This window comes from Lissotriton vulgaris, chromosome 9, assembly GCF_964263255.1.
Source record: "Lissotriton vulgaris chromosome 9, aLisVul1.2, whole genome shotgun sequence".
Taxonomy (NCBI): Eukaryota; Metazoa; Chordata; class Amphibia; order Caudata; family Salamandridae; genus Lissotriton; species Lissotriton vulgaris.
Genome location: NC_141697.1, coordinates 860,632,209 through 860,647,009, shown reverse-complemented (window position 1 = coordinate 860,647,009; position 14,801 = coordinate 860,632,209). Strand labels below are relative to the sequence as shown.

At 43.9% G+C, this 14,801-nt stretch overlaps 1 protein-coding gene across 1 annotated transcript in view; it reads left to right on the top strand.

Annotated features, from left to right (window-relative positions):
• LOC147692375 (cytochrome P450 2G1-like) overlaps positions 1-14,126 on the top strand; it is a 484,584-nt gene extending 470,458 nt beyond the window's left edge. Inside the window, exons 8-10 of the mRNA XM_086939525.1 lie at positions 10,443-10,528; positions 12,753-12,894; positions 13,103-14,126. Of these exons, the coding sequence (XP_086795651.1) occupies positions 10,443-10,528; positions 12,753-12,894; positions 13,103-13,296 (422 nt within the window). The 3' untranslated portion in view covers positions 13,297-14,126. The remainder of the gene's footprint in view (positions 1-10,442; positions 10,529-12,752; positions 12,895-13,102) is intronic.
• The last annotated feature ends 675 nt before the right edge of the window (positions 14,127-14,801 follow it).

The window sequence follows — 14,801 nt, the reverse complement described above, 5'->3', positions numbered from 1 at the left end:
ATACATGTCAGTTACCATGGTGTATCTTCATGTGCAATCATTGTCCCTACATCCAGCTATACTACCATACGGGAGTGAACATAGTAATGACACATCTGTGTGATTTAGAATGTTTTATTCACATTCAGGTGATTGACGGAGCTGGAGCTGTACATGGCCATCCAAGCCCACATCACATGGAAGCCCAGTGGTGGGCCAACAGAGTCCTTTGGGGATTGTGAAGTGATTAGGAAGTGGGAGAGTGGAGTCCGCAGCAGGATTGCTGTGTAATTGGCCAGCAGTGATGAAATGAGAGTCTGTGTTGGGGTCCGGGTGAAAGTCGCAGAGTGTTCATGGGGCCAGTAGGAGGTATTTCCCAGGGCATGATGCATAGGTCATAACCAGGCAGGGACAGGGCATATGGCGGTGATGGATGCTACTGCCTCCTTCCTCACACAGTAATTCCCATCCCCTTCTTACTCCCCTGATATGGGTTCAGTGTCCGGTGTGTCCCGTGTGTGTGGCGGATTGATGGCAGCATCACTGTATGCCACTGACACAACAGACTTGGAAGGTGATGGGGCAGCATCACTGTGTGCCACGGATACATCAGGGGCTGGGGCTGTGTGTGTCGATGCTCCCGCTGCAGTCATCTGGGAATGGCTCAGTGGCAGCAATGGCAAGATGAAGTACTGCAGGGCGTGAAATTCCCAGACACTACTCGCTGGTGTCCAGCCGTGGCAGACCTACTTCCAGCCTACATCTGCTCCATGGTCTCCATTGACCACCGCATCTGTGCCAACTCTGTACTGTAATAGCTGGTGCCTCTCTAACCAAACTGTTCTTCTATTCGATTCATGGCCCAAGCAAGGTCAGCCAAGGTCTGTGGCGGAGCATGGTGCATACAGGGGGTGTCTGATAGGGACTGTACGTGGTCTCTGATGGGACTCAGACACCCACGTATGGCATCGAGTTTGGCTGCCACGAGTTCGAAACTCACCCGCAGCTGTTCAGCCAACTCAATCTGGCAACCCCACACACGTTGTTGGAACTCCATGTATTGGTCGAGGGTACTGGGAGACAGCTGTGGTGGAGTGTGTTTCCTGCTGTGTGGTCTGTGCAGGTGGGGGACTCACCTCAGGGAAGCAGGCCTGCCCTGCTCTTGGGGATGGGGTGCTGCAGCTATCCATTATCCGTTGGAGGGTGTCTTGACATATGTGCAGGTTGTTCTCTTCATCATCAATGTGAAGTGTGGTGTGCCCTGCAGGAGGTGCTGTTAGTCCCTTTGCAATGTGAAAGGGGAGATGCAGGGTAACAGAGTTACACATGTATGTTGAGGATTTGCAGATGTTTACATTCAGACTGAATGCCAATGTACATTTTCACTGTTTTGGTGGAGCTGGCTATTTGATGGCAGTCAGTGTGTTTTTCGACTACATGACTCAGAGCTATTACTACTACAAAATGGATGTAAGGTCTTCTACCCATCCCAAAATGGCTGATTGTCCATAAAACTCAGGCAAGGGGACTCCCCCACGTTCTTTTGGGAACTACTCTCACTCTACCTGAAATAATACCATAGGCTGATAGACAGCGAAATAGGACTTCTCTGACTCTCCCTCATTCTCCATTAAACGGATGGCTAGTAAAATAGGACTACAGTGTTTCCCCCTCACCTGATGGAAATAAACAAAGGACCCTCTACAGTTGAGGAAGAACCCGACTAAAGAGTCGGCCATCTTGGAGTGGCGAGTAAAATAAGACTACATTGTTTCCCCCTCACCTGATGGAAATAAAAAAAGGACCACAGAATAGTTGAGGAAGACTCAGACTAATGAATCAGCCATCTTGGAGTGCCTTCACAACTGTGGTATAGCTCTGATCTACCTTTCACACTGCTGACCACCGACAGCTCTATTCCCTCACCTCATGGTCAGACTGCATTACATCGTCCCACACAGCCCACTCAAAAGCTGACAGCTAGGGAGTTACCCCCACGACCAGCCCAGTAAACCACCGACGGTCACTCTCCCTCACCGCACCACCAGTCATTTGCTACCTTAAACCCTCCTTCCACCCCTTGCCTACCTATATTGACCCCAGTGCCTGCACCCGGCTCGCATGTAACTTCCTTCTTGACAACACTTGATCCTACTCCACTTCCCCCTCACAGCCAATATATACTCAGTGTCTTCTTCTCCCTCCTACCCATGCTCCTCCCCATACTCCTCTCTCCTTAGGTTTTGGATCTCTCCTCATTCCCAATTCCCCGATACACACCTACGCACCCAGCCCATCGCTCCTCCTCACACACACATTCCTACTCTCCCTCACCTTACCTACCCCTTAACACATAGCATGGAACTCACAGGCACACATACTTACAACATCATTTACCCCCAAACTCTCAAAAAAAGCTGCTAAACGCTTCAAACACAATTTTATAAAATCTCATCCTGAAACTCCCTTCGCCGATCCCTACTTCTCATTACACAATGGGACCACAACCACGGATATAATTTTCCACACCAAACATAGAGCCCATTGGAGGAACGCATTCCTAGCCTTATTCTCGATACCTGCCACCCCGAAATCCACACATGGTCTAGTGATTTCTATTGCACCCTTCCTGCTCTTCCAAGCAACAGCAACCATCACCATCTACAATAACGGTATTATACTCATACAATCCACAGACTGTAGTTTAAATCTACTGGATAACATCTTCCCCATCATAAAGGACAAGTGTCTAATCCACATACCTCTACCCAATCCACCTCCACCTCCAATGCACAGGATATCACAGCTCCGACACCGTCCAGCACCCTCTTCCCCCTGCTCTCTGGTCACCACGGATATCGGATCCTTACGCCTCCGCCACCCCGCCCCTACTAACACACCTCTCATCACCTCAGCTAAGCCCCACACGCCACCTCTAACGAACGCAATTAATACAACATACACACCCACAACAGAAATCGAACCCTTACCTGCTATGATCATAGCCCCCCTCATCTATCATAACCCCCTCCATAACCATTTCTTCCCCCACTGCAGTCTCGCTTCACCATGACACCCCCACCACGTACTCCCCCCCACCCTTGCACCAAAATGATTCATGCACCTACGATTGAAGCAGAACCCCTATCGGGTACAATTATTGAAACTGAACCCTGTCTGGACACTATATGGGCTTCCCCACCCTCTAACTTCACCCCACCCCTAACCATCTGTCCCCGTACCCCTTCCCTGCATCACTCCAACTCCCCTAACATGCACTCCCACCATTTCAATATGGATACGATTCATTCACCTACAACAGAATGGGAACACCCTACGGATACAACCATCGCTCCTCTGCCCTCTAACACCACCCCCTCCTTATTCATCTCTCCCCCTACCTCATCCCTGTCCCACAACAGCATCCCTAACACGGACTCCCCTCAGGCCAACCAACACCCCAGAGGCCATTTGTTGGCACCTAACAGGACATCCCACCACCTGATTGCAATCCCGCCTCCAATACTACCCCACCCTGCGCCAGTTCACTCACCTAACCAGGCTAATGCTCAGACACCCACACCCCGTCTCAGACACCAACCACAGCCATATCCGCTACAAACACCAGACTAGACGAGATTATGTCTGCTCTTCACCATATCAAAGAGGAACTCCACGCTTTTAAAGAAATGGTTTTGAGACAACCATGGCAAACTAGATCCTCACATACTCCTTCATCTAGCAAGCTCACTAATCACCCACCTTCCACCCCCACTAACACTTGGCCCTGCAGGAAATCTATTCCCTCCCGCAACCTCTCTACCCGCCCTATGCGAAGCATCAACCCGTTATTGGAGAATGACTAACGGTCTCTCCTACATTCCTACGAACCCCCTCCCACAACAACCACCTCCCTCGCATACATGCCCATCCCCACTATCCTCCTCAACCCTCACAGGCCCTCCACATACAACCACAGAGGAATCACTGACAATAATCTTAGAAGAATCACACTCATGCAGGATCCCACAGTTTCCCTCATCACACCCCGTCTAGAATGCAGACTCCTGAACTGTAGATCGGCCTCTAGACACACAGCAGACATAGCTGACATCATTATCACACATGACTTAGACCTGATAATACTAATGGAAACCTGGCTCACAGAATCCTCCTCGCCACTCCTCGACATTCTTGTCCCCCCAAATTACGATCTCATTAGATTGGACAGGTCCTGTAAGACAGGGGGAGGTATCGCATGTATACACCGGAGCAAAGTCACTGTAAACAGAGCCATATCCCCTCTATTCCCCTTGTGTGGATACATATGCCTTGACATCAACAGCAACGGAAAACCAATATGCTCCTTACACACTATCTATCACCCACCTGGTGACAACCTCCTCTTCACCGAACACCTCATGGACTTGATCATAACGAACACCGGACGACAAAATACCCAAATATTCCTTGGCGACCTTAATCTCCATTGGAACGACCACAACGACTCAGTGGTCAATAGTCTCAAAAACTTCCTCTGCGCTTTAGACCTCTCCCAAATTTGCAACAGCCCTACACACGATAAAGGCTCAATCTTGGATTAAATAATCTCCAAAAATGACTCCATTCAGCTAGATTCGATCCAACCCTGTAACTGGTCTGATCACCATATCGTCACCTTCTATATCAATGAATCATTGAAATTCAACTCAGCTCAATCCACAAAACCCAAGGTCTGGAAAAGAGACTTGGAAAATCTCAACCCTCGCACTCTACCTTCTACCTGTTACAAGCGTCTTCTACCCCCTGCCGACTCATCCAACGTACATGATCTCACCAACCACTACCTCAAAAACTATGACTTCGATAATCAATGAGGCTGCCCCTCTTCAACTAAAGAGAGTCTCCATGAAAGACTCTAAACCAGGGGTCTCCAAACCGGTCCTGGAGGGCCGGATCCATGCCAGATTTTTTGGATATCCCCATTGAGATACATGTAGTAATTTAAAAAATCTGGCATGGATCCGGCCCTCCAGGACCGGTTTGGAGACCCCTGCTCTAAACCCTGGTACAATGGCCTACTTAATGAAGATAGACATTCCCTTAGAACTTCAGTACACAACTGCAGATGAGCACCTTCTGCTAAACACCTCAAAATTCTAAGAAAAAAGAGAAACGCATATTATAGAAAGATCAAGCGCGCAAAAGCTGACTTCTTCAGCCACCAATTAGACCAAGCAAGAAACCGTCCCCAAAAAATGTTTGTGTTAATCAAAACCCAATCTAAGGATGCACCTCAACAATAACAAGACATAGCCCGTCTCCAACCCACATGCGAAGAATTCTTGTCCTTCTTTAATCTAAAGACTGACAACATCAAAAAAAGACCTCTTCAATGACTTAAGCTTACACTCGAGCTCCCTCATCAAAACACCCCCTACACGTCCAAGCTCACCACAGCAAACCCCTGCAAACACTAACCTAAAACACAACGCAGCCTGGTCCTCCTTTGTCACCTACACAGAAGATGCGATAGGCAAGATGCTTAGCACCCTGAAGCCTGCCAATCATCTCACCGATCCTCTACCAGCTAAAGCTGTTAAAGACTGGACCCCACTGCTTCTGCCTCTCTGGACCAAAATCATTAACAGTTCACTGCAACAAGGTTGCATCCTGGACACCCTCAAAGTGGGACAGGTCTCACCCATCCTAAAGAAACCCACAGCGGACCCGACAGACCTAAACAACGATCGCCCTATTTTGAACATTCCTGCCTTGGCCAAACTATTGGAAAAATGTGTCCACCTCCAATTGACAAATCACATTGATCGCTTCGACCTGCTTAACAAACACAAATCGGGTTTCCGAGCAGGCCATAGTACGGAATCAGCTATGACACACATAATTGATTATGCGCTTCAAATACTTCATCAGAACGGTACTTGCCTGTTCATCCTACTAGACCTATCCTCAGCCTTTGATACGGTCTAACACGAAAACTTGATAGATCTGCTGAATCATAGAATGGGCTTATCAGGTTCAGTGCTCAACTGGTTCACCTCCTTTCTTCAAAACAGGACCCAAAAATTTAAGGTCAATAACACCCTATTCAAACCTGTTACAGTAACGTTGGGAGTCCCGCAAGGGTCCTTGCTATCACCGACACTGTTTAATTCATTCATGGAACCACTAACCGAATTGTTGCAAGCATCTAACGTGCAATACCACATGTATGCAGATGACACCCAACTATACCTTAAGATACACACCCCGGAAGACATTAAACTGCTTAATACAACGCTTGGGAAAACACAGACTTGGTTGGCAGAGAACCACCTCAAATTGAATGCTCTAAAAACTGAATTCCTCCTAATAGCCCCACCCTCCAAAGTCCCCATCTTTCAGGACTGGCTCAAACATCTTACGGTATTCAACGCTCAGTCTACCTTGGTTGACTCAGCGAAATCATTAGGTATAACCCTCGACTGCAATATCAATATGCAGAAACACATTAGCAGTGCAACAAAGGGAGCACACTTCCAGATAAATACTCTAAGGAAGTTAAAAACCCTTCCTGCCTTCAATGACTTCAAGTTGGCAGTTCAAGCATTAGTTATCCCGCGGGTGGATTATGGAAATGTCTCTCTCTGTGGCCTGCCTAAAGCAATAACAGCACCCCTTAGAGCCTCCATCAATGCTGCAGCGAGACTCATCACGGACTCAAAAAGAAGGTCCCACATCTCCCCAGACCTAAAATCCCTGAACTGGCTTCCATTTGAAGCCAGAATCCACCTGAAAATTGTGTGCATGACGCATAAGGCTTTACATCACAATGCACCAAAATACCTCTCACAGAAACTCACAATCTCTGGTGGTATAAGATCCACAAGAAGTGCAGAAAATATACTCATGAAGCAACAAAGATTCAACAAGAAAAAAACATATACACGTTCCTTCTCAGGGATGGCACCCAGGATATGGAATGCTCTACCTCCAGCAACCAGACGCAATCCCTCCACTGTTTCTTTAAAAAAGGAAGTAAAATCGATCTTCATGGCTAAATTCACATGAACATAGACTAAAGAAACTCTGATGATCTTTCGTACCTTCACCAGTATTCCTCCTATGACAAGGGTCCACTCAACTACCTATTCATTATAGTTGCCTTGGCCTTGACTCAACAGGACCTTTCGCGCTAGCATATACGTTGCTCTCGTTGCACAAGCTGTTATGTACACCTAATTGATTTGTCTTATGTATTGTAAAACTATCTACTTTTTGTATAAGTAACCTCACTGTGTTGTAAAGCGCTCTAAAATCTGCCAGGCTCTTGTTTGCGCTCTATAAAACTCTCAAAATAAATAAATAAATAAAGTGGACAGATACTACGCATGGGCGGGACCTGTTGTGAGCTGTGTCCTATGGTGTTGGACTTTGTACCTGATTGCCATCATTCCTGATGTTCTGTGATTGCTATTTGTGTGTGCTGCATTGTGGGGGAGTTGCCCCTGCAGCTCTGATTTCGTGTAGCCTTCTCCATTTGAGGCGGAGTGCCTTTGAATTGTGTGCTTTTCGCTGCTGCCATGCTATCGGGCATGCAGTGTTACTTGCATAGTCAGTGTGGGTCACAGAGGCGCTGCTTTGCTGGATTCAGCACATGTGCATAGGTCGGTTGTAATATTGGTGATATGGAGGGGGGCCCCTTTGTGCACATTGTGGACGGGGGCCTACTTGGCGTTTCTATGTGTGCTGCAGTGTGCCAAGGCTATCAGTGACATGTTCCACGATCATTGTGGGTGTGCAGTGTGCTACACATAATTGTGCATGTGTGCCATTGTGCCCATCTCCCCCATCCCCCCATCCCTGGTTATTACTCACCCTGTTGCTGTTGGGTCCGGCCGTATCGTGCTGTATCCAGGCCCCCAATGCCTGCCACTGTCTGCACACTGCTGACTGTGGCCACCATGTCCTCCAGCTCATCAATCTCCTCCTGTGTCGCAGGACTCCAACCTCCAGTCGCCCTTGCTTCCTTCCGGTTGGCGGAGAGCTTCTCCTTGGTTTAGCCGTGCACTTCATGCCAGCGCCTCTTGACCTCCTCGACACTCCCACTGCATTACCGTTGGTGACAATGGCCTGCCATATTGCCATTTGGGTTGCCAGTGCTGAAGTGGAGGTGCCGAACAGTTGTTGATGGTGTTCTATCACCTCTGTGACGATGATCAAGTCTTCTTGCGGACTGAACCCCGCCTTCCTCTTCCTCTTGTCCTTGCCCTTCCCCAAACATGGGGTTCCTGGCAGTACCTCCGTGGGGCTTGTGGAGTTCAGCTTGTCCTTTGCACTCGGTCCGGGTGGATCCATGTTGCAGCGCAGTTTGAATTGTTTTGTTTATTTATTTTTTCTTTCTTTTATAGTTCATTTTCCCGCTAGAGGCATGGGATTTGCAGGCCTGTGGCTGGTTTTCTCAGAATTTTGTACTGCGATTGGCATCATCGCATTTTTTTTGCGTTCGCGTTTCGCATTTTTGCGGCATGATGTTGATTTTCACGCTGACATTTGACGCGTTATCTGGTGACTATTGCATGCTTCTGCCTTGTTGTGAATTCCGCGTTGACACAGGGTTATTTTCCAGTGATGGGCTGCGATGTTGAAAGTTGCATTACGCTAAAATCATATGCCATTGCGGTAGTTATCACACGTTCTTCTGAATAAACCCCTTTGTGCCTTAAGGAGTCCGTAGATCTATGATAATCCTTTAAACTATTTATGAACATGACTACTTGATGCATCACTCTAATTGTCAGTTAACCATGGGGTTGAAAAGGAGGGGATTGTTTATTTTTTTTCTCAGTCAGAGGCCTATGTGGAATTCTTTCTGACTAGTGTTGAAGGTAAAAATGGGTGACTACTTAATGTCATAGAGTTTGATCCCTGCTTTTAACTCTATAAAATGACTGATTGGCCTGGTGTTTTTCTCCCTGCTCTTAGGACCACAATGGTGCGTTATTTGTGCACTCGCATTTCTTTTACCTTGTCCCTTTGTACCGGTATTTCTCGGATTTGCCTTTTTTCCATACATGACTGATCTGTGCCATCTGCTGGGTTCCATACTGTTTCCTCACATCTTCAAACTCTGCATGAAGCCCCTTGGGGCTCTAATCTAAATATAGAATTTAGCATCAAGATTAACTAATATGTCATTAAAAAACAACTTCTAAAATGTGCAATGAAATTGAATGAAATGAAAGATTAGCAGAGCATTCTACTATCCAAAGGTGTCAAGGCACTAAGATTCGATAAGAAAGAGGATAGAGAGTACTAAAAAGAAAGGAGAAGAAAAACCTGAAGTGGGGAAAAAGAAAATTAGATCATAAACCCATTTGTTAAACAACCACGTTTTTAAAGGTTTTACAGAAAGCTAGCAGGTTGGATTCTTTCGTTAGCACGAGTGGCAGAGAATTCCAGAGCCTATCCGTACCAGCTATGAAGCTTCTGCCTCCCCATGTGGCTCTTCTGACTTTTGGTATTACAGGATTAGCTGAGGAGGCAGATTGTAGATATATTGTAGGTACATACCACTGAAAGCTCTGCCTCAAGGATTCTGGACTGTCATTGTGCAGTACCTTAAATCAATACATAGGGATTTGAACCCGGATCCTTTTTTTCACTGGAAGCCAGTGGAGTGCCGGGAGGACATGGGAAACTGATGAAAAATGGGAAACCATTTGACTGCATATAGGGGCAAGAAGATGATGGCTAAAATTGTCACAATTTGTGTACTGAAAAAAGTTTTCATCTCTTATTTTAAGAGATTATTCAGTGGCCTTGAAGAGTCAAGAAACCTGTTGTGCCTACTCGTGGGTGGTGTCTAAATGGGTCAGCTGTCCAAACAGCGAGATAGTGGCTTTGGCAGTTTAGAGTAAACATGGGTTCCTGATGGAGGTGTGATAGTGCAGCCCACCCTGCCCCACTTACCGTCACAGCTCAGGTGGTAATGCATCTCCTTCCACTGCCCTTTGTGACTTGGCATTTTTGTTGGAACCCTCCATCAGGGACACAGTGCTTCAGTACTGCAATGCATTAGGGTTGTGGTGGGCAGCATGGGGATTCATCGAGCAGGAACATGGAAATTCCAGCTCCAACCCTTAGTAGATATTCTGGAGAAAAGGGCCAGTAATAATTTCAATATTAAAGGCATGCAAGTACCTCTTAAGCTCAACCTCTGTGATTATTTGATTCTAGGAATGTTCTTCTTCCTTATCCCAAGAAGGCTGCCATTCAGTCTACTGTCATGTTAGCCTAATCTAGCTTGGAGATCTTTCATGTTACTGCTACAATTCATTGTTGGTTCTTCATATACAACTGAGCCTCCGCTTTTAAACTGCATCGCAACTCAGCCATAGAATATTTCAGCTGATTCACTGACTTCCTAGGTCTTAATTTTTGCCCCTATTTACCCTCCATAGGTCAGCTCTCATTTAGCTGGTACCTTTCAACCGTTGTATTCCTTCAATCCGGACTAGTGCTAGTCCTTCTACAGCCTGCTCCTTCTGTAAGTCTTCTAGTTCTTGAATTGTGAAGACTTCACCATGGACTGTAAACTTTCTTCTACTTTTTCCTAGGTTGGACTAGGAGTATTGAATCTGAACACATCCAGACTCCTGCACTTCTCTCAGTGTTGCTCTGTTTTGAGATGTAATAGTAAATTGTGCCCTCCACCCCACAATAGTATGGATTTTTCTAAATGTCAGTTGTATTGTATTGAGACTATTACTTGTTACATTCTGTGTTATGACCAGATTGGAATTTGTAAATATTTTTTCAGTTGCCCATTACGTTTAACCTTTTACCACTGCATATTAATTACAATGTAATATTAATTTTTAATTATGAATGTTTTGTTTGTTTAGGTAATATGTTTATGCATATTTGTTCATTCATTAGACACTAATATGTATTTAAAAATCCTTTTATATTTTCAATGTTTTTGAAAAAAGTTTTAAATATTTTATATTTTTAAGAGTGTAAAATGCATTTCTTTGTAGGTAGATTTGTTTTCGTTTTCAGATAACTGTTTAGAAAGATTATTTACATTTGAATGGCATATGATTTTATTATAAATTTGAGTAATAAAACATGTAATAGTTGTTTATTTGTAATTTGAGAAAATTGTGGGTAGAGTATAACTACACATTACATTAATTTTAAATGTTATTATTTCATAACAGTAATGCAATTTATTTTAAAAAATTTAATTAATTTTAAATAAATACATAAATATATATGTACATGTATATGTATAAATATATATTTATACACATATATCTATATATTTTTTTAAATCAATATTTCTACATCACATTTTGGTTTAGTATACTAGTGTTAATCTTTCTGAAACTCAAGATTATAGTTATCTTTTTTTTTAGAATCAAAATTTGTGTATGCAATAGGCCTTAATATGATGGCATGGTTTTGGGCTCCAGACCATCTGACAAGGATTCGGCGGTCTAGACAGCCCAATTATAGTACGACCGTCATTTTCTTTTGTGACTCGTGCTGGGGCCTGCCTCTGAAAGGGCCACAGCACAAGCCGCAGTAGAAAATGTCCTGTTTTAAACATCCATGTACCCTGTATCAGGCACCATGTGGTGCCTGGTACAGGCTGCATTGATGTTTGGGGACGCACCACATGTGCCCCAGGGCCCCATAGCAGAGGCCTACAGGTGACAGGGGCCTGCTGGGTTCCCCAAAGTCACTTTCCGACAGTCATTTTATGGCAGTCAGGACGCCATGAAAAGGCTTTCGGAAACTTACATCCTAATACATATGGAAGTGCCTGCGCAGACATCACCTCCATTGTAGGGATTGGTCTATGACAGCTGCCCGATGGACACCTTGAGCCTGTCGGAGGCAGCAGTCTTTCCCTTCGTCCGATGCGCTCCAACCACCGGTAATCCAATCCAGTGGTTGGACTGCTACCTCAGATGTTCGACTGGCCAATGACCTGTCAGTGGCGATCTGCCTTACATCATAATATGGTCTAATATTTTTTAACCAACCTTTTTTTGATTTTCATTAAAGTATAAAGTTGGCCATATTTTGATACTCTGTATTTTGGTTATGAGATTTTGTAAATGGGTATTTTTTTTATTCGATTTTCAGTAGCACAATCATCAGCTGCAACACTACGAGACTCAACATAGTAAATTGTTACCATAATACAAACATATGACTGCATTTTATGTAACTATTTACTAACCACATCCTCAGTCCCTTCAATTGTTGTTTTTTACAAATGCATATATCTTGAGTACTTTCATTTAGTACAGTTGCTCTATTCATTAAAAATCACTGCTGACCACCAATATTTCTTCTGTTAATTGCCCTATGGATGCACTGATTTAAACCACAATTTATATTCAGGACTCTCTGGTCTAACCATTGTACCTATGGTGCCACCTCTGGTCTCCCCTCTTTTGACTTGTGCTGTCAGTCAGTCTGTCACACTTAGGGATCTAGCAACATTACATCAAATTCTCTGAAATAAATATAAAAAATATAAGCAAATGACTTGCAGGTTGCAGAAGTATCTGATGCATACACAATTAGATTCAAACCTTTGAAAAGTATAATATGTGCTTGGAATATAGTTCAAAGCTTTCAATGATTCTCATACTCACAGAACTAGTCTGCTAGGGAAATTTGACCGAAATGCAAGTGTCCAAAACAGGAGAGGTCAAATACTTGTTCTATTCTTTCATGCCTTTACTCTGCAGGGAACAGATGTGATGCCTTTTCTGACGACTGTACTAAAGGATCCATCACAGTTCAAGGACCCAGAAAACTTCAACCCAGAGAACTTCTTGGACAAGAATGGAGGTTTTCAAAAACCTAATGCTTATGCACCTTTCTTTATTGGTAATAATATAAGATATTTTGCCTACAATAATAGTGCTTTCCTATGTACCTTCCTTTTCTCTTAAGTAAGCTAACACTGTGTAGCTCTTGTCAGTTTCATATAAGCCTTTTGTAATGCTCTTGCCTCATTTCATATGCTTCCACTCTGTATTTTCATTCAATTCAGTTTATCTCCTTGTCTTAAAACCTGTCATTTATTTATTTTTAGGTAAGCGGATTTGCCTTGGTCAAAGCCTGGCTCAAACAGAGATTTTTATATTCCTCACCACTATCCTGCAGAATTTCAGCTTAAAATCTCCAATTCACCCCAAGGACATTGATCTCACACCTAAAGAGAGTGGATTTGAGAATATGCCACCACCTTATCAGTTATTCTTTGTACCCCATCAAGGAGGACATTAAGAGAGGACTAGTGACCTGGCACATAACCAAGGCAAGAGTTGAATGATCACTGTGCTTCAATGTTCAGAGTTCTTCTTGTTCATAATTGTTTTAAATACACATTCAAACTTGGAGTCCTTTGGTTCAGGAGGATAATGATATGCAACAATTGTAAAGTCAGGTAATGTGTTCACAAATTGTGTCAATAGGCCACTTGTGGTGCATGACCCCAACATAAAAATTATCTAGCATGTAGTATCATTAACAGCTTACTTCACAATGTATTGATGAAAATAAAAGCCTTGTTATAACTGACATGATGCAACTCCAACGTATTCCTAGTAGTGCTATTACCCATCAGTTATTGGATTTCAAACTGTTAGAGGGCCTGATTAAGATGATAACATATGGTGAATTTTAAAGGTGGCAGATTTGCAACTTTTACCTCAGACAGCTCAACCTTACCTGTAGTAAAGCAATTTAGCAGAAATATCAAGACATTCCCAAAGAAGGCATTCATAGCATTGCTAATTTGAAGGAAAATGCTGTCCAGCATGCTAATGTACAATGACAATACGTATTCACCATCAATGTATATTTCTAAAAGCTACTTATTAGCATCTGTTCGCCCAGAGATTTCTCTGCCAATGGTTGTAAAGACAGGAGATTCACCAATTTTGGAAAGGAAAACTACTCCACCTTGGGTATTATCCTCCCCTGTTTCGCCAGTGGAGGAACTGTTGCCATGAAGGCTAAAACATGTTATGTATGTAGATTTATATAATTGCTACTGTAAACCATAGATTTAATAACAGTAACTGTTATGAATAAAAAGAGAGAAGTCAATGAAATTTCCTCCTTATGGTTAGCTTTGGAAACCAGAAAGTGTATTCAAGATGCACTGTTCATGACTTCACCCTCAATGTGACAGATGAAATTATAAATGCAAAAACTATTGTTAGATTTGGGGGTCTCTAGTTTGTACAGGTAGGTACTTGTGACAAATAGGGACCCTTGCCTCTTGACAGGGTAAGTGGGTACACTCCTAAAATAACCCCTGCTCACCCCCTTGGTAGCTTGGCATGAGCAGAGAGGCTTATCTCAGAGGCAGTGTGTAAAGCATTTGCGAACACATACAGGAATCAAGAGACAAGACTACAGATAGACACCACACAGGTTTTATATCAAAAATAAGTATTCTTTATATAGACTTACCACAAGACCACAAACAACAACAATTCACAATACTGTACTTAAAGTGGTAGGTTTAGCTTAGTTCTGTTCAGTTCTTAAAATGCGACACTTTGAGTCAATGTACCTTACAATGTGTTACGCTTCCACAACAAAAGTGTTGCAGCGATGAAAATGCGGCAAAGTTCCGGTGCAAAGAAATAAAGACGTGAAGATCTTCCAGATGCAGCACTCTTCTCCTATGATGCGAGAAGTCTCGATTCGATGCGTCAGCTGCAGCGGCGACACCCTTGTTCCGCGATGCGACAACAACAGCTTTGGCTGCGACACTCTTC